This window comes from Bison bison, unplaced genomic scaffold (assembly GCF_000754665.1).
Source record: "Bison bison bison isolate TAMUID 2011002044 unplaced genomic scaffold, Bison_UMD1.0 scf7180017864371, whole genome shotgun sequence".
In the NCBI taxonomy this organism is placed as follows: Eukaryota; Metazoa; Chordata; class Mammalia; order Artiodactyla; family Bovidae; genus Bison; species Bison bison.
Window position 1 is genome coordinate 8,274,367 of NW_011494943.1, and position 19,095 is coordinate 8,293,461.

The 19,095-nt window shown below is 52.9% G+C and overlaps 1 protein-coding gene across 3 annotated transcripts; it reads right to left on the minus strand.

Moving 5' to 3' along the window:
• Positions 1-3,211: 3,211 nt before the first annotated feature.
• On the minus strand, positions 3,212-18,499 carry MXRA7 (matrix-remodelling associated 7). Of its 3 annotated transcripts, none has more exons than XM_010856217.1 (4): positions 18,410-18,499; positions 17,557-17,620; positions 12,532-12,628; positions 3,212-4,559 (listed from the first exon to the last, which is right to left on the minus strand). In XM_010856217.1, exons 1-4 carry the CDS (start codon positions 18,416-18,418, stop codon positions 4,445-4,447), a joined length of 285 nt encoding a protein of 94 aa, XP_010854519.1. In that variant the 5' UTR covers positions 18,419-18,499; the 3' UTR covers positions 3,212-4,444. The 3 variants fall into 3 exon arrangements, 1 of the variants encoding a protein (XP_010854519.1); XR_826729.1 differs by lacking the exon at positions 3,212-4,559 and adding an exon at positions 6,273-7,591 and having other exon boundaries at positions 18,410-18,429; XR_826730.1 differs by lacking the exons at positions 3,212-4,559; positions 18,410-18,499 and adding exons at positions 6,273-7,591; positions 11,367-11,447 and having other exon boundaries at positions 17,557-17,624.
• Positions 18,500-19,095: the final 596 nt, after the last annotated feature.

Genomic DNA, 19,095 nt, shown 5'->3' on the forward strand with positions numbered 1-19,095 from the left:
TCGCACCTTGCCTTTCAACTAGGCATTTTGCATTACATCACCTAGCGTAGCGTTTGTGCTTGAAGCCAGACTCAATAAATGTCTGAGAGGGTAAATGTCCCAATTCACATCACTCATTATTCAGATCTGAATCCTGTGTGCTTTGACTCCCTTGCTCTCATTTCCTCCATTAAACCTTTTCTTCCTGGAACAATTTTCTTAATTTTATTCCCCTTGCCAGCTGCTTCCTCTCCTAAAACTGAACTTGCAGCATCATTGACGCTAATTACAAGAGAACCAAAGACACCACCTCACACAGTTCTGAAGTAAGTGTGATCAACCTTTGAAGAAGCTAACTGACAACCAGTCAGTTTAACCTGTCCCCTATTGGAGCGCTCACAAAAGGTAATTGAGGCACCAAAAGAGGTGAGGGGGGAAAAAAAAAAAAAAGAAATGTATAAAGAAATCCTGATTGCAGACTGTGGATTACTTAAGTTCAGTAACCTCTGATGACTCGGCATGTTCTGAGGTATGGGTCGCTTTTTCATTTTGTAGAGGACCCAGGCCGCCATCAGGCCCAAAGATTCAATGTCGGTGGAACCCCTTCTAGGGCTGTGGAGCCTCCAGTGGGCCGGACTTGGGTGTCAGAATGGAAACAATTTGACCATTCATTCCAGGAGGCTGAGTCCAACTTGATCTCACACTTAGCGCACGCTTTCGTAAACCTCAGCTTAAGCGCCTCGGGCATAATGTGAAAGGGCGGGCACAGATGAAAAAAGGTGTGACTCATTTCACTTCGCCCCTTCTTGAAGGTCAGCCTAATACCAGACACCTTGGTGAGAATATATGGGTGTGCATAGTTGCCTGATCGGGGGATTTGTTAGATTTTGCCTAACCACCGAGGGAGGTCGAGGGTGTGTTGGATTCAGAGGCGGGACCGTGGCCTGGGAGTCCAGGGCGGGCTTGGAGAGTCACTGGGGTGCAGGGACCGGCTCGAATTCATCTTCGTATCATGGGTCTAACACGGTGGTCGGCTTGCTCACTTGCGGGAGCCTGGCCTCAGGAGGGAACGAAAGCGGCCGCAGGCGGGGCATGTCGCCATGTCGCACGGCTAAGCGTCAGGGATCTCGGTGAGGGGACGGATCTTCTGACTTGAGCCCAGTGGGCGTGGCCGCCGAGAGGCGCTGGACTACGAGGTAGCCCTGTGGGCGCGCACTGTGGAGACCTGGTCTCCGAACCCGCTCTGGGCTGCTTCCGCCGCCGCCCAGGAGCATGGCAAGGCCTCGCGCGGGCCAGATGAGCCAGTCTGCGCTCCTTATTGGACAAGGGCTCTTGTCAATCACTGAGGAAACCCGACCGGACACTGAGGAGGCGACCGGACTCACCGGACTTCCCGCCTCGGAGGGAGGCGGGGAGCGATGGGAGGGTGCGGTACCCAATGACAATCAAGGGCTCCGCCTTTCGCGATAGATTAGCAGATGCTTGAGCCACTGAGGCGCCGCAAGGGATATTGGCCCTGGAAAGTGATTGGTCCAATCTGCGGGTGTGTGGTTCCTCAGAATATATAACATAGGCGGTTAATGACCGGATGAAATTGTGCCGCAGAAACCCCTGAATATTTGAGTGGACATGCAAACTTTTTCATAAGAAAAATGCAAATTAAAATTTTATTGAGCTAACATTCTGACCTATGAGATTGGCTGAAGTCCAAAATTCAACAAGGTTGTCTGTTAAGGACAATGCAATGGCCCTGTTGGAATCTAATTTTCTTCCTCCAGACGCTTATGATTGTTTCCTTTCGCTTTCAGCTTGCAGAGGCTATGTGTTTGTTGCACTGACTCCCAGAAACTTCTAAGAACAAGTTCTGATTCTGCAAGTACATTTCCCGAAGGGCCTTCAATTTTCCTGATCTATAGCAATATTGATATCTGGTAGGACATATGGGTGTCAATTGAAAATGGGTTTAAGTGGACTCTTCCGGTCACTGGTGTCCCAGTGAAGCAGATGAAGTGACAGAAATCACATAAACAGAAGCCAGGGCTTATCTGGAAATGGCATCAAAGTCACCCAATGATGGTATCAAGCCAGCAGTGCTTCTGCAGAGCATCAGAGGCACAGAGCCTGGGCAACAGAACCACTACCCAGGAGTGTCATGTATGCTGCGCACTCAGAAACTAGCTTCCAAGTCACCATCAGGTGACAGAGTGATCCTGTCTATCTGTAGCCTACCCCTTTCTCACAGAGCCCCAATGAGGTCCAGTGACCTGTTCCTCTGCATGACTATGTGCTTAGGGGATGCTGGTCCCAGCCCCAGACATCTCAGCCAACCATGGTAGTCCCATCTCCTTGCTAGTGATTGGTGAAGGAATGGACACAGGACATTCTGGCCAGCTGGTGTACCTGATTCAGGGGCACCTGAATCAGTTGCCTTACTCCTAGAGACACAAGCAAGAAATGTACCTTTTCCTGCTTCTGGATGTGACATCTGAACTCCTGCAGCCATCTTGCAACCATGAGGAGAGCTGGTTTGTGACAAAAGTCTACAGTGCAAGGAAGTCCAAGAGGATTATGGCTTGGGCCCTGACTCTTCTGGACCTGCAGCCATTCTGCTTTTGGGCTCCTCTCATGCCCTGGTTCTCCTCTTGTTTAAGACAACTGAGTTGGACTCTTCAGTTCTTTGCAGTTGGAACATCTTAGCTGAACCAAGTGTAGAAAATTTCCTGCAATTTACTTTTTCTGCAGTCATAAGAATTTTGACTCAAGTCCCCGCAAGTCATTTGTTTGTTTGATAAAATGAGAGAAGGACTGGAAGAAGGAGGCGAGGAAAGAGACATGAAGTGGCTGCATGGCAGTGCAAGTTCTGCTGACATGCATTCAGGGCGGGCAGGAAGACAGAAAACCGCCTGGTTGTGGATGGGGGGGGGCGGTGGTGGTCCCTGGGACACGAGAGAGGAAACAATACTTAAATCATAACATTTTAAAACAGCGGTGACACAAAAGATAAAAATAATATTTAAAAAAAGAACAAAAGTACTGACATTTGGATATAACAACAAACACAGAGAGCAGACCCTCCTGTTGTGAACTGTCAGCAAAGAAGCTAAAGCAATTACTGTGACAGACGGGGGAAGGGGCCTGGGAAAAATGCTAACAAGCAAGAGAGGAGCAAAGAAAGTTCACTGTGTTCCCCATGGTCATTATTAAACTGAGGTTCGTAAAACGCCACTGCTGCTTTTACTTTCATGTGTTTAGTTTTATTTCAGCAAATAAAAAATATTTTCAAGAACTTTCTTAGGTTATCCCTTTAGCGTACCCTCCTTAACTCAGTTGGCTATAGATTTTTCTGCCAGGGGGGTGATCAGAAGCAGGATCTGTACAGCATGGAAGAACCGCTGTTATTGTCATCATTGTGCATTCACTGACTCACAGAACTTTATTGACGTGCTAAGGTGGCCCAGACACTCTTCATGAGGTCATTCTGGCATTTTATTGAATGCTAACTGGTGGTTTTCTTTTCCTGCATGTGCACCTGGCTTCTCCAAAGGTCTTGATTTTTATTTGTTTGTTTATGGCTGTACCTCGCAGCTTGCAGGATCTTAGTTCCCTCACCAGGAATTAAACCCACATCCTCGGCAGTAAAAGCACTGGTTCTTAACCACTGGACCAGCAGGCAATTTTCCTCCACAGGACTTTAATTTCTCTAAAGGTAGGGACTGTGCTGCATATTTTATTTCTATTGACAGTGTCTAGCACGGGTCTAGGTGCGTGATAAGCACTCACAGAAATCTTAATTATATACAAAGTAAGTGTCATGGTTAAATAAGAGACACTCTTAGAGGGTCCTAACTCTGATACCATTGCTTTGTTCCAGGAGGGAAGGTGAGTCTTTGAATCAGACTTGTTTGCTTTTTTAGTGATGCTCCCCTACGCCTTGCTTCCATACAGTGACAGAAGCTTCCAGAAATTCTTCCAAGGCAGAGGAAGGTGTAGTGTTAATAGGCTGGATACTCGGGCAGCGGGACCTGATACTCTTCCTCCTTACAGCATCCCTGAATCTTTTCCACACTGTGTGCTGGGTTGGAGTGGGGCGCGGGGTGGGGGGGAGCTGAGGCTTCGAGCCAGCCCTTCTGGGCCGCTGCTTGCCTAGGATCTAATTTGGATCAGATGACAGGCTCAGAGGGGAACCCATGTCACAGCTGGGGCCTCCCCAGCAAACAGAAGCCAAAGGACTCAGGAACTTTTTTTCCTCCTTTGAGGACAACTGTCCTGACTCCTGTAACATGATATCTAAACTGTAAGATCTGAGAAACTCTGTATATGCTACATCTCTACATCTATGTATATAAGACAAAAGGAAGCCTACAAGAGTCTGAAGATAACAAGGGCGTGGGTCCCAGGTTGGGGCAGAGTCATGGCCCAGCTCTCGCAACCCAGCTGTCATGGCGTCCTGCCAGGCGGAGGCGGCCTACATGTCGTAGAGCCGGAGCTGCTCCTGCACGTCACCATCGGACATCTCGCCAAAGGTCTCCTTGTTGTCCTTCATGAGCTTGAAGATGGCAGCCAGCTGTTCCTTCTTAACTCTGTCAAGAAGAAAGGATAAAGAGGAAAAAGGTACCCCCAAGCCAGGGAGAGACAGAGGCTTGTGCATCCCATAGAGATGAAACAAAGACAAAACCTGCTCTTAACACAGGAGCTCGTTTGGTCTTAAAAACAAAAACAAAAACAAAAAAAACGAGACTTCTACTAACTGGGGTTCTAAGTCTTGGGGTCTACCCTGGAGATTTGGGGACCCCAGGTTATCACTCAGGTTCTCGTCACTGCACTTCCCCAAAGGCCTCCCTTTAATGTTGATTACACATCTCCCCAGGGGGTGGGCCACAAGGAAGGAGACGTGTTCCACTAGGTGACTGGAGAGCCTGTGAAGAGACATGTTAGAAACAGCCTTCGTTTAGCAGGGGCCCCAGCCTCCAGGATATGATGATCTGAGGTGGGGCTGATGTGATAATAATAGAAGTCAAGGGCTCAATAAATGTGATGTGCTCGAATCGTCCCGAAACCACCTCCTCCCACCCCTGGTCCCGGTCCGTGGGAAAGCTGTCTTCCACGAAACCAGTTCCTAGTGCCAAAAAGGTTGGGGACCGCTAGTCTAGATGGCTGAGCCAAAAGTGGAGGAAGATAAAACACAATTGGCTGGGAAACAGGGGCACGTACAGACGTGTGCGCAGGGTGCTTGGCCTGAGGGCAAGGGTGCGTGTGGGGTCTCACTGCCCAGAGGAAGGGGTGCCTTTTTCCAGTTTGCACAAGGACACCTTAGAGCCAGTGGGGGCTCTGCCCCTCCTACCGGGGAACAGCCCTGGCTAGAGATCAGTTTTATGTTCACTGCACCTGGGCTGGGGGGTTGGGGGCTGGGAGTGATGTTCTGTTGTCTCTGTGAAGCTGGGCCATATCATCTGACCAGCACAGGACACCTCCCAGCAATGCAAACATGAAAGGGTGAGGAGACGCTTAGCTGCCACGGGTTGCTTTCTTGTTGGCTCTGCTCTGCTGTGCTGTGCTGTCAGCCTGGCTGGGCCCTGCATGCTGGCACGGGCTCACCACGCCAGTTTCAGGCTTCTGTGATTCCTCCCTCCACCCTGTACTAGCAGATCGGCACGGGCCACCTTCAGAGGATGTCAAGCAAACGGCAAGTCTGTTCTGGTCCCTGCAGACCCACCAGGAGGCAGGGCCTCAGTACAGCCTCTGGGCACTCTGGCTTTGCAGGGCACAGCACTGCCCAGATGGCACCTCCATCCTGCCTAGAGGGGCTCTCGATCTATGTCTGGTCTTACACTTGTCCTAACATATTCCTTCTCCAATAATCCTTTATCTCCAAACAGCAGGCTGTTGGTTTTCTGACTAGAGCAGCAGCTAGAAGCTGAAATACTGAAGTCCCACATCCAAGCCTCTCTCAGTCACCCTGGAGAAGTTATTTCTACAATCCACTTTCCTATCCAGAGGAGAAGGAACCTGTGAGAAGTCCGCAGTATCCTACCGTCTGAAGAAAGGAATACTAGGTCAAGAAGCTGTGAGTTGAACTCCTTGGATGGAATCCAGATGTACAAGTGTGCACCCCCCAAAGGAACACACATCTTCCCATGTGTCTCTTAATGGCCATGGGCTTGCACGTCCTGGGACGTCGTACTTTGCTGGAGAGTAAAAGGCACCAATTGAGAGAGAGAGCGAGCTTGAATTTTAATGGGTTCAAAAAGATTATTTTTGAAAGATAAAGCAAAATGGAAATAATCACGCAGTAATCAAGACCATCTACTCAAAGTTTATTGGACCAAAGGCTGAATACAGAAATCCAAGCCATAAGGAGTACATGAGGTTTGGTGCCTGCAAGCCACATTCAGAAAGTGTCCAGACAAACTTCATAACCTGGAAAGAGTCACCTATTTTTTCAATCAGACCCTGGCCTGGACAAGGACATCTCTTACTACCGCTGTGTGGGGCAGGGGCTACTCACAGGAGCACATCTGCTATTTGTTACGTGGTGCTGTGTGACTCTGCCTTTGTTCCCTGTTCCTTCCTAAACCCATGAACCTAAAGTACTAGACCCGGAAGAGAAGGTCCCTGGGAATGTAACCTGCCCTGGGAACTGACAATGAACGTTTCCCAGCCTTGCATTAGATACAAAAAGAAATTTTCTTATAAACTTAGTGCTTTAAAAAATGTTTAACCAATAAATCTAAAAACTGCAGATTAGTTTGGTATAGTATAAATATCGTCAAATATAAAATTCCAAGAGACGGATCTGGGACCCCACCTGATGATCTGGTGAAATTCTGACTCATCTATGAAACCGAGGAAAAGGCAGAATTGTTACATCCATTTTCAGCGAACACTATCGTTATTGCTTCTGCTAAAGCGAAGGTGGAGATGCAGCTGAGCTGGTAAGAACATGGTGAAAAGGCCTTTTCGCAACAAGAGGGCTGGATCCAAGCCTGCTCTGAGTGGAGGGTAAGGGCCGGAGGAAATCAACAGCTGGCTCTGGCGCTTTGCTGCCCACGCATCAACCATTGTCTCCCTCACCCCCCAATCCAGCCAGCTAAAGACAGAGGGGAAGCGGGCCCTAAGGGCGAGGAGGGTAGTCGACCCCCCTGAGCACCCAGTGGGCCCAGGCAGCACCCCATCGTGTGTCCATCACACCTCAATGTCTCTCTTGGTTTGGCTTCGGTGATGAAAAGCGGAAGGGCTGGGATGAAACTATACTGATTTTAAAATGATGGCATTGGTGACATTGGTGATATCTCAGGTGTAAAGGGTGTGTGGACGACAGGAACACTGAGTGACAAGGAAAATAAAAGTCCAGGAAAATCCTTCAGCTAAACAAAGCAATCCACACAGACAGGGAGGAACGCCTCTGCAAGGGATCACCCCAGGCATTGTGGACCCTCCCAGCCAAGGAAAGTCCTGGAGTGGGGGTCGACTCCTGGAAGATTTATGTAGGAAAATGCACCCCAGGAGCCCACTTGCTCCTCTCTGGGGCTTCCACTGTATCGCTCAAGTTTTAAGATGCCAAAAGGAAAAGCCTTTAGGAGGAGCCTAAGGATAACTTCATTATTCCTCGGTTCTGTAAAGAGAAATAAGGGGAAAAGATCATTGATTTCACTCATATCATCTTACTGCGGGAAAAGAAGAGGGGAAATAGGGTGAGGAAGGGAATGTTTGGAATTGCAGAAGCCAGCCCAGACGCTAGGATCCAGACCCCAGGGGAGTCACCTGCAGCAGGATGGCCCACTAACCAGAGCTAGCCGGAGACCCTCTGCCAGGCCTCCCGGGAAGCAGGTCAGGCCCCACGTGTGGGTAGTTAGGCCAAAAGCTCCCACTTGTAGGTCAGTAGGCAGGTCAAGTCCTTCATGTATGTATTTAGTTCCGGTCCCACACATGGACAGTTAAACAGTCCCAAAGAGGGTCCCAAGTGTGGGGGGACTGAGCAGGTTGGGGTCCCACACATGGGTAGTTAGGCAGGGAGGGCCCTCAGTTGGGCAGTAGGGCAGGTAGGGGCCCACATATTGGCAGTTTCACAGTAAGGTCCCACTTGTAGGCAGTTGGTCAGGGTGGACCTTCAGTTAGGTAAGTGGGCAGGTCAGGGCCCACACATTGATAGTTGAGCAGGTCAAGGGCCCCATTATAGGTAGTTGGCAGACTGGGACCCACACGTGGGTAATTAAGCAAGTTAGATCCCTCAGTTGGGTATCTGGGCAGGTCAGGTCCCCGTGTGGGTAGTTGATCAAGTAGGGGTCCACGTGTAGGTAGCTGGGCAGGTTGGGTGCTACCAGTGGGTAATTGAGCAGATAGGGGTTGCTCACATTGGCAGCTGAGCAGATCAGGGCCCTCATTCAGATAACTGTACAGGTTGGGTCCCACAGCTAGGACAAGTAGGTGGTCAGGCAGGGCAGGTCCCACTTGCAGAGTGTTGGCAGTGAGTGTCAGACTTTAGTTGGGCAGGTAGGGTCCCCCACTTAGATATTTGGGGGTTCAGGTGTCCATGTAGATAGCTGAGCAGGTTGAAGCCCAATTGTAGGTAGCTGACAGAGAGGGTCCCACATTGGGTATTTGAGCAGTCTGGACTGCACATGTAGGGGGTTGAGCAGGTTGGGTTCTCAATTAGGTAGCTGGGCAGATTGGGGCTCACTTGTATCCAGCTTAACAGGGAGGGTGTCTCAGCAGATAGTTGGCGGGGAGGTTCCCCCAAGTGTCAATGAGCAGGGCGGCCATAGATGGGTGGGCTGAAGCCTCACCTGTATTTAGTTAGGTAGGTCAGACTGCAAGGGTCAGATTCGGCTTTGTGGCCGTTCTAAGCTGGTCCTCTCACCAGAGATTATTTCCTGTCCTTGCTAGGTGGGTTTTGTCCCTTCTGGGGACAGTGGCTTCTAAGGATATGTGCTCCCCAGATGAGGCAAATGGCATGTGTGCCTTTTCTAAGAGACAAGTTGAGCACTCTACCCAAGTGAGCGCTGAGGGAGCCCTGGGGGACCCAACTTTATCCCTCTGGCGCCCTCATGTGGACATAAGCCAGCACGTGTTTCTAGAAATTCACGCTGGTGGATGATTCACGGACATGCCAGGAGGTGGAAAACAGAAGATCCATTCCCCTTGCCAGTTACGCATTTCCAAACATCATCCACTAGAGCGGTGTCCACCTCCAAAAGGGTCGGGCCAGTCCTGGGGACACTCAGAATGGAATGGATACTTGGGTCCCGGGTCTTTATTATCAGAGCCAGCTGGCCTACCTCCTGGGTTCCACTTTTCCCTGGTCCGGAAGATGGGAAGAAGGGATGGTGTACAACGAAAGGAGTGCCCAATGGTCCCTTTTTTCTTTTGTTTGCTGCCAAGCTAGAAGCCAGCCAAGCTCTCCAGTTTCACTAGTCTTGGGTGTGAGCGGTGGTGTCTTGCTGCGGGGAACAGTCAACCTGCAAGTCCCCCATTCCAGCCACATTCTGAGGCTGCATGTGGCACCTCCCAGAAGAGCTGCAGGGGGAATCCATACTACTGTGTTGGCCGGCTTAGTGAATTTAAAGTCAAGAATTTGCAGCATGGGCTTTTAACCTGCTTGCTACGTGATGGGGACCCTGAATGCCAGGAAAGGAATTAGAAACAAGCAGAGTTTGGTTGATCAGAATTTAACAGTCAGAGAAGAGCACACACTTTTCACTGGCCTCTGGTTCTAGTGGTTTGACGGTATTTTTCACCCTGACAATCCCAAGGCAGTTTTCTGAACCCAACCGGGACCAGAGCTGTCTCACACCTGTCAGCTCTCCTCGTCCCCAGGGGATCTATCTAACTGTAGATGGAAAGACAAAGCCACACTTGCCAGCCTCTGCAACCCCAAGCATCACCATGCGAGGACCATGCGAGAAGAGTGGGTGTCATGGGGCCCCATGCAGTGCTGAGTGGGCTGACCACGTGCAGGGACCACGTGCAGCTGACCACGTGCAGGGAGAGAGCAAGCAGACCCCACAGGCAGACGTGTGGGGCAGCCCCGGGAGCATGCTGGGAGGGACAGTAATGAAAAGGAACATGAACTCCAGCCCCGTCCTGGGAGGACCATGTTCACGGCCACGAAGTCCACCAGTCCCTCCTTCTCAGCTTGGGCAGGGCGGTGATAACCAAGCCTGCACGTGAGGAGGTGAGAAAACTTCACCCCAACAGCAGCACTCGGGCAGTCTCCACCCCCACAGAACAGCACTCATCTGGAGAGCCCCAGAGATCCAGGGGGGAAAAGACCCATCCCCCCCGGGCAACAGAGTCTGCTCTCTGGACACCATGGAGGAAGGACTTTCCTTCTTCCTGCCCGACGTCCCAGCTCTGAGCCCAGGGATGGTGGCAGTCTGACCCCAGCCTGATCCTGCCATCCAGTCAGCTAACTGGCCTTTCCCTTTCTAGTGGTCCCTCACATCTGCAGCAGACACAGAATAAGGCCAGGGTCCTGGCCACAGCCTCTGCCCACAGGGGCCTTCGAGGGACCCACAGCCACGTCAAGCCCCCTCCATCCTTAATGCTGGGCTGCACACCTTTTCTGGAAAGGGCCAGGTTCTGACTCTTTTAGGCTTTTTGGGCCCCACAGTCCCTCTGCTACTACTCAGTTCAGCCCCTGCAGTGCAAAAGCTGCCACAGACCACAGAAAAGCAAATGAATGCAGCCGGGTTCCAATCACACTGGATTTACAAAAACAGGGCCGTAGCCCTCTGCCAGCCCTTGCTCTGATCATAACTACCAGCCTGACCCACAACTTGGCACAGGGTTTCTGCTGGGCACTGTTCTACTTTCTTTTGTTGTTGTTGAGTCGCTAAGTGGTGTCCGACTCTTTGTAACCCTGTGGACTGCAGCACATCAGGCTTCCCTGTCCTTCACTATCTCCCGGAGTTTGCTCAAACTCATGTCCATTGAGTCAGTGATGCCATCTAACCATCTCATCCTCTGTTGCCCCCTTCTCCCCTTGCCCTCAATCTTTTCCAGCATCAGGGTCTTTTCCAATGAATCGGCTCTCATTGGAAATCAGGTGGCCAAAGTATTGGAGCTTTCTTAGGGTAGGACTAAGGCTGCAGAGGTGAACACCACCTCCTGGGGATGACAGTTTCCCCCCAGCCTCACAAGAGGGCGCTAGTCCTCCAAGCAGCTGGTTCATTAGGTCCAGGAGGGACTTGGGCCTCCAAGAACCCCTGGGCTGTGGGAAAGGGGCCTGCTGGCCCAGGAGCCTTGAGCTGGATGAGAATGAGCCGGCCCGGGTACACAGAAATGAATTAATCGGTTATGAAGGCGGCGGAGGAGGAGAGATTTAGATCACAGTCGTGATGGGGACAGTCACAGACAGGGTGAAGGAGGCACCAAGTCAATCTCCTTACCAAAAGGATTTGCAAGAATATTTGTGGCTCAGGACCTAAGGAACTTGCTACAGGGAAGTGAGGTCAGAAGTCAGCTCAATCCTGAAATATAAAGGCAGCAAACCGGGTCACACCCAGAGGCCGTGGCGCGTGGGCACCGAGAAGTGGGAGGACACCTCCCCCAGGCTGGGCTCACCCTGCCACCCCTCCGCCCCTGGGCGAAGAGCCTTCCGGGCCAGGTTTGGAAGGATTGGCGGCAGCTCCAGGAGGGGAAAAGGGGTTCTCGTGGGCAGAGCACCTTCTGACTCCTGAGTGATGCTAGGTGGGTTGGAAATAATAGAATCTAGATCCTGGAATAACAGAGCCTCCATTCCTGCCCCTAGAACCCAGCTTGCGGGAGCCAGTGGGGAGTGATCGCCCAGCCCCTCCGGGTTACCGGGCTCAGGAAACAACGCCCCCATTTGTTAATAGATATGTGCCTGAACAAAAAGGACCCCAGGCCACAGGCTGGCCTGTGTCAGACCACCGGTTCTTCCCCCTGATCCGTCCCCGCTATACTGCTGCTCCTTAGGAGGGAAGCCCATGGGTCTAAGGGAAGCCCATGGGTCAGCGTAGGTGTCCGGCTGGCGACGGGCGGGGGAAGAACCTAGTCCTAAAAATGAGTTGCTGCCGTGGCTACAGCTGCCTCAGAGCTCCATGGAGCAGAACAGATAAAAAAGGACTGCTGGCCCGGTGCTGGGCGGGGTGGGGTGGGGAGCTGGAGGGTGCTGCGGGTAGGCGGGGCGCTTGGCTGCCAGGCAGATGAGCAGGAAGAATCGTGCTCTGTCCTGAAGTGATGGATTGGTTTTGTCATGAACTCTCCGTGTACCGTGAACAGCCAGATCTGCTCCAGGCTCTTCCCAAGCATCTCTCTTTCTCCCTCTCGGTGGGGGAGGTGGGGGGCAAGAAAGGGCTCGGCCGCCCTCCCTCCTCCCTGTCACCCGCTCCTCCAGAGTTTCCCAAGGGTACTGTTACGGGGAAATGGAGCCAGGACAGGGGGGAAAAAACCTCTAAAACGGAAATGGGGCAGTGGGGGCGTGGCTTGTGGGAGGCCCGCCTCCTCTCCACACTACAACGAAGGGGCCTCCCGGAGTGGCACCCGAACCCCAGAAAGCTGAGCAGCCCGGAGGAGGGCCGGGCGGCCTACCTCTGTTCCTCCTCCAGCTCCTCCTTGGTCATCATCTTCTTGTACTGGTTTCCCCGCAGCTTCCCAGGGCTGTATTTGAAGGAGAAGGCCTCGCCCCCTGCAGAGACACCCAGTAGAGCCGGTTAGCGTGCTGGGCTCTCCGGCAAATTTAGTCCCCTTTCCCTTCCTTAGAAAGGAAAGGTTCTTTCCCTTCCAAAGAACCACGTGGGCCAGAGAGGGCGCCCCGCTTCGAAGACGGGCAGACAGGGGCCCACGCCCACCCAAGGCCTGCACCTGGAAGGATCTCCCCACACCCCTTCCACTCAGGAACTCTTTTTAGGAACTTGAACCGGGGATGAGGCAGCCAGAAAGAAACCTGCGCGCGCACACACACACACCAGTCCCCCCAGGCCATTTGGTTCCATCCATTCTCCCAAGGGGCTTCCCAGGCTAGTGTTAAAGAATCTGCCTTCCAATGCAGGAGACTCTGGTTGGATCCCTGAGTAGGGAAGCCTCCTGCAGGAGGGCATGGCAACCCACTCCAGTATTCTTGCCTGGAGAATCCCATGGACAGAGGAGCCTGGCGGGCTACAGCCCATGGGCTCACAGAGTTGCACACGACTGAAGCGACTTAGCAAGCACACATGCATTCTCCCAAGACCAGGCTGGGCCATCCTCAGAGCTGCCTGTCGGCCCCTCTCCCTCAAGGACTCTGGCCAAACAGCTGTTCCCCGGGCTGTTCTCCCCCTCATCCTGATCCTCCCTCCCCAATGCTGCTGTGCTCATTACATGGTCAGACAGAGGGCACTTATCTCTGGGAAGCAGGCTGTGCCCGGGCGCTGCGTTCCCTGCCTCTTCTTGGGTCCCGGGTATAGAAGGCAACAGGGACCTGCAACCCTCCTGCCGAGGTCCTGGGTCTCCTGGGCTTGAGAGTGCCTGCCCTGCCATCTAGGAGCCTCATGTCAGCAGGCCCCTTCTATGCCCCTCCTCCCACCAGTGACTAAAAATCTAAAAACAAAACAAAACAAAAAACACATCCAGCCCACAATGGGACAAGGGATGATGTGGGCTTGTCCATGGTGTGTTTAAATAGGTCATTAAAACCAGTACTTAGGGGGACCTCCCTGGTGGTCCAGTGACTAAGACTCTGAGCTCCCAATGCAGAGGGGCCTGGGTTCAGTCCCTGGTCATGGAACTAGATCCCACATGCTACGACTAAGGCTTAGCACCACCAAATAAATAACTATATTATATATATATATATATGGCTTCCCAGGTGGCTGGCAAAGAATCCACCTGCAATGAGGGAGACCTGGGTTTGATCCCTGGGTTGGGAAGATCCCCTGGAGAAAAGAACAGCTACCCACTCCAGTATTCTTGCCTGGAGAATTCCATGAACTGTATTCATGGACTGTATAGTCCATGGGGTCGCAAAGAGTTGGACACGACTGAACGACTTTCACTTTCATATATATTTTAAAGTACTTATTACTGAATGGGTGTTTCTGGGTTCGCCAAACCCAGGGCAGCCTTCGTAAGACCTTGTAGCTGCTTTGGAATGTACAGAAGGGCAGTTCTAGAGGCCTGAGAAGGGCATACCAGGGGGTCTGGACAGAGAAAAACAGGCATGTGTGATGTGGGGAGAAGGCTGCAGGGCAGAAAAGGAAAGAGCTGTGAGCATTCTCCTGGCCGAGTGTCCAGTGGAGAGCATTCCCTCGGGAAGCAGTGCCCTTACATGGACCTTCAGCTCAGCAGGTGGAGGGCAGACAGCCTCCGGCCAGCCTGGAGGACCGAGGTTGAACAGCTTGTCTTATCTAATTTCTGTTAATGTATAAAGAATTGAGTATGGGAAACGCAGAGACCAGCAAATCACCCTCCCACACAGATGTCTTCTTTTTCAGTTCTGTTCTATGTCACTCAAATGTCAGGTATCTCAAACACCTCCACATCCTGCCCTGGGGCCACCCAGACGGTCTCCAGCTGGCGGCTGTCCCCAGTGATCAGACAGGCTGGCGTGGGCTCCAGGCAGGAAAGGGCTGCAGCCTCTGAGCCTCGCGTTCTCTCTAGGCCAAAGGAAGAAGGTTCTGGATGCAAACTCAGAACCCAGGGGTTGTCACGGGGGCGGTGTTTGCTCTCACCACAACCTGACTGACTTTGCAGGAGAATCTGGCCCCCAGGGCTGAGCACTCCCTTTACCCCACGTCTGGACAGGGTTTAATTTGCTCTTCATTCATTCAGCAAATATTGATATTCAGTGAGCTCTCTGCTGGGTGCTGGGGGCTTAGCAGGGAAGAAAGCATACAGCGGGCAAAGATGAGTAATCAAAATAGCAGAGTTTGCAGTAGGTCCTGAGAGCTCTTCAGCAAAGGACAGTGGGAGGGGAGAGGAAGGTGGGGAGAGGGCTGCTTGGAAGTTTAATGGCAGTGGGGAGGGCTGTCAGGAAGGGCTTTTCAGGTGATGCTGCAGGTCTGGGGAGACGGATCTAGCAAAGCAAGGAAGCCAGTGAGGCCGGGTGGCAGGGAGCAAGGGGACAGGAGGACATGGGGTGAAGAGCTGGGGCGCCAGGGGAGGCCTTATTACATTTCTGGTAAGGTGTAAAGAATTGGGGATGGGAAATGCAGAGACCAGCTGAATATTTTTTGGTCTTCACTCTGCACTTGGCTCTTCATTCATTCTGCAGGGCTTGCTGAATGAATGAAGAGGACATTCTTCCTCCTGGTGAGCTGGGGCTGGGGCGTGGTGCTGAGACCGGATGAGCCCACCCCCCTCCCTGGAGACCTCACTCCCATCAGCTCCTCTCCCCTCCAGGCTGAGCACAGCTCAGGCTGATGAGCCAAGGGGCCGCAGCATCATTAGGAGCTTCCAACAGCTCAGGGCTTGGACTGTGACATCCGGGGATCTGGGACCCAAGCTGAGCAATTTGGGGCCGTCGTTTGAGGAGCCGGGGTCTTTGGTGGTCAGGAAAAAACCTGCCAAGGGACAGAATCACATGGAGCTAGTCTCAGAACGAGCTCGTGGCCATGCTGGCTTCTGGCCCTCAGGAAGAGGCAACGGACAAAGAAAATGGATTAACCTTGATGTCAAGGTCATGGTGTTGCTATGTTTTAGAAACATAAAGCAGAAAAATGCTGCCAGCTGAGTACTGCTCAAGGTTTCCAACCTGTGGGGCGGGTCTGATAATGCTTCTCTCCCGAGCCGGAGAGAACAAACCACTTAAAAAGGCTTTTGCTTACTCCCATAATGGTGACAGAGGGACACACAGCCACATCCAAGGCGGCTAGACCAGGGAGGGGTTCAACGTGAGAGCCTCCCAGGGAGGGGGCCTTCCTCATGCCGTCTTCTGTGAATCCACCCAGTCACTTAGGGAAGGCACCTTGGCGAACACTAATTAATTAGCAAGCGGAACTGCTCACTGCAGAGGGCCTGGGGGCCTCTCCTGTGCGCTTCTGACAGCTGGAGCCCTACACCTCTCGGGCCTCGGCCTCCAGAGGGCTGCCAGGAGGCGGCCTGGGGGATGGACAAGGTCCAGGAGCAGCAGTCAGATAAGGAGGGAGGGCCCTGTTGACCCTGCACATGGCTAGGTGTGGGGCTGCACGTCTGAGAGTGTTCCAGAAGAGGGGTCTGCTGAGCCTCCCCTTGTCCTGGCCCCCTAGGGCTACCAGCAGCCTTGGCTTTTGCCTTCTGCATTCCCAAATCACTAATAGGATCCAATAACGTGGCAGAGACAGGCCTCAGGGCCGTGGTTCCTGCAGACGATCTGAGAGAAACAGCAGCAGCGGAAAGGGAGCCCCTAGCAAGGGGCTGATACCCCCCTCACCTCAGCCTTCTGCCCCACCCCCTTCCTCTAAAGCTGTCTGGATAGAAACCCAAGGCCCTTTCCTGCAGGGCCTCCTGGTGGGGGAAGCCTCCTGGTGGGGGAAGCCTCCTCAGATACCCCCTCCCCCAGTCCCAGCCCAACCCTGGCCGCCTGGCCCACACCACCAGCCCCGGTTACTGCATTCCTGCAGCCCTCTCTTTCCGGGGCCCCTGCCAGCTGTTGACTTAAAAATCACAGCAACAATCCCCCCTTTTAAAAAAGCCTGAATATTTCAAACGTACACAAAAGTACAGCGAGTAATAAGTCCTCGGTGTACATGCCATATAGATTTGACCAATGCTGACATTTTGCTATTTTTGCTTCAGCTTCTTCTTCTTCCTTTTTTTTTTTAAATAAAGAAATAAAACATGACAGATCCAGCAGAGGCCCCACCCTGTGTTGGGTCCCATCTGTCTGGGGCGCTGGTCCCCGTGGGTGCCCAGAGCAAACACATTGCTTTCCACCCAGTTAAGTCTGAACTGGTCCATTTCCTCAAGGCTCCCGGTCACTCCCTGTTTCTCCCACCGGCTACCTAGGATCTGAGGGCCACACAGGTCTGGCTGGTCAGCTAGAGCTGCTTGGAAATCAGACATTTCCTCTCCAGGGAACCTTAACCTGCAGAACCCAAGAGGCGGCCCTGAAAGTGGCTTTAGTCTCTGTGAAATAGGTCCGAGGTATTTGAGAGAAACATGAAATGCACAAAGTGGGGGTGAGAAGGGCGTTAGGCACCGCAGGAAACAGAAGGTCAGTGATGGGCCGTCTGTATTTACAGACAACTCATATTGTATAGATGGGCTTCCCAGGTGGTGCTAATGGTAAAGAACCCACCTGCCAATGCAGGAGACATAAGAGACTCGGGTTTGATCCCTGGGTCAGGAAGATCCCCTGGAGGAGGGCATGGCAACCCACTCCAGTATTCTTGCCTGGAGAATCCCATAGACAGAGAAGCCTGGTGGGCTATAGTCCATAGGGTCACAAAGAGTCGGACACGACTGAAGCAATTCAGCATACAGGCACGCATACGGTATAGATAGAAAAGCGATGGCCAAAGGAGCAAAGCAGGTGAGCAGGGAGATGGGTGCGAAGGTGGGATCAGAGAGGAGCAGGCTCCGACCTCAGTGTCAGCCAGAGGCGATAATGCCGGCCTCCGGGGGCAGCACTGTGCAACCTGGAGGCCGGGTCCCACTCACCGTCTTCCTCCTCAGGCCCTGCCTGCGGTGAACCCTCCTCACCGTCCAGCTCCTGCTCCGCTTCCTGCAAGACAAGGAGAAGGGTCAGTGCCCAGGCACCCGGTTTACTCTTGGATACCGTCATTCGGTGTTTGACCCCTCGGTTAAAGTGACCTGACCCCTGGATCTGCTGTTGGGAGAGATGTGCTTGTGGACTGGAAGTGGACCTCGGGGACATGGGGCATCTTGGGGAGAGGCAGGGGCCGCCCAGGGACAGCTTGATCACGCACAGCACCCGCACTGTCCTTTGAGCGTGGTTGGGAGGTCCTTCCTGAGAAGGGGCCACGGTCAACAGCAGGTAGAAACAGGAACGTCAGTGTGAGTGCCGGTTGTCCGAGGTGACGGCGGGGAGACTCTAGGCCAAGGAGCCATGTTTTCACCTTGACACTGTGGCTCCTTTGCCTTTTCCAGGTAGGTCAAGTGGTGGGTGCCACTTTGACAAGTGGACTGGGTGACTCCCACCTCCCACTACAGTGAGTAGAACAAAGGGCACGTGGGACTTCCCTGGTGGTCCAGTGGTTAAGCATCCATGTTCCAACGCAGGGGATGCTGGTTCGATCCCTGGCCCGGGAACTAAGATCCCACATGCTGCAGAGCAACTAAGCGTGTACGCCCTGGAGCCGGTGTGCCAAAACTAGAGAGAAGCCCCGTGTGCCACAGCTAGAGAAAGCCCACGCGCCGCAACAAAGACACAGTGCAGCCAAAAAAACCCCAAACAAACAAACAAAACCCAAAAGGCAAGAGAGGAAAGCTGGTGGGGTCTCTGGAGTCCGGTCCGGGCCGAGCATCACAGAGCAGCCGTGTTTGTGCTCACAGTCTCCATCTCTGCTTCCTCCAACCTCTTCTCGGTCCCTGACTGTTTCAGATCGCATTTTCCCAAAATTGGAACTCCACCTCCCTCAGCCCAGTTCTCTCCCATGGATGCACGGACAAAATAAACAGCAGGCTGGAAGGAATGTCCCGGGATGGCCTTGGTGGAGAGGAAGGGGTGACTTCAACTTGCAGGAATGTTGGAGGATGAGAGGGAGGTGGTGGGGGAGCTGAGGGACTGAAGGGCGCGGCGAGGGGACCGAGGAAGCCCAGCGGCAGACAGGGCAGAGCAGGAAGGAGGAGGAGAGGGGAGTGCAGACGTGTGAACGGCTGCCCCACAGGGGACGGGGCAGCACAGCTGACAAGCCAGACCCAGGCCTTCAGGCTCTGAGCCCCCGGGTCCAGCGGTCTGCAGCCTCTGCAAAATGCGCAGGCAGGCTCCCGGCCAAATCAGAGCAAGCTAAGCTGGGAGACAAAGTTTGCACAAGCCCAATAGCAAGTCATGGCACTCCCCTCCTGGTCCAGTGGCTAAGACCCCATGCTCTGGGGAAGCGGGTTCGATGCCTGGTCAGGGAACTAGACCCCACATCCCCTGACTAAAAGATCCCACATGCTGCAACTAAGACCTGATACAGCCAAAATAATTAATATAAAAAAAAAAAAAGCAAGTTGTAAGTGGCAAACCCAAAA

Coding starts and splice junctions, on each gene's coding strand:
- MXRA7 (XM_010856217.1), bottom strand. Junction 12,629..17,556: donor AGGGCCTGAGGAGGAAGACG/GTGAGTGGGACC, acceptor GTGTCTCTGCAG/GGGGCGAGGCCTTCTCCTTC. Junction 4,560..12,531: donor GAGCTGGAGGAGGAACAGAG/GTAGGCCGCCCG, acceptor TCTTCTTGACAG/AGTTAAGAAGGAACAGCTGG.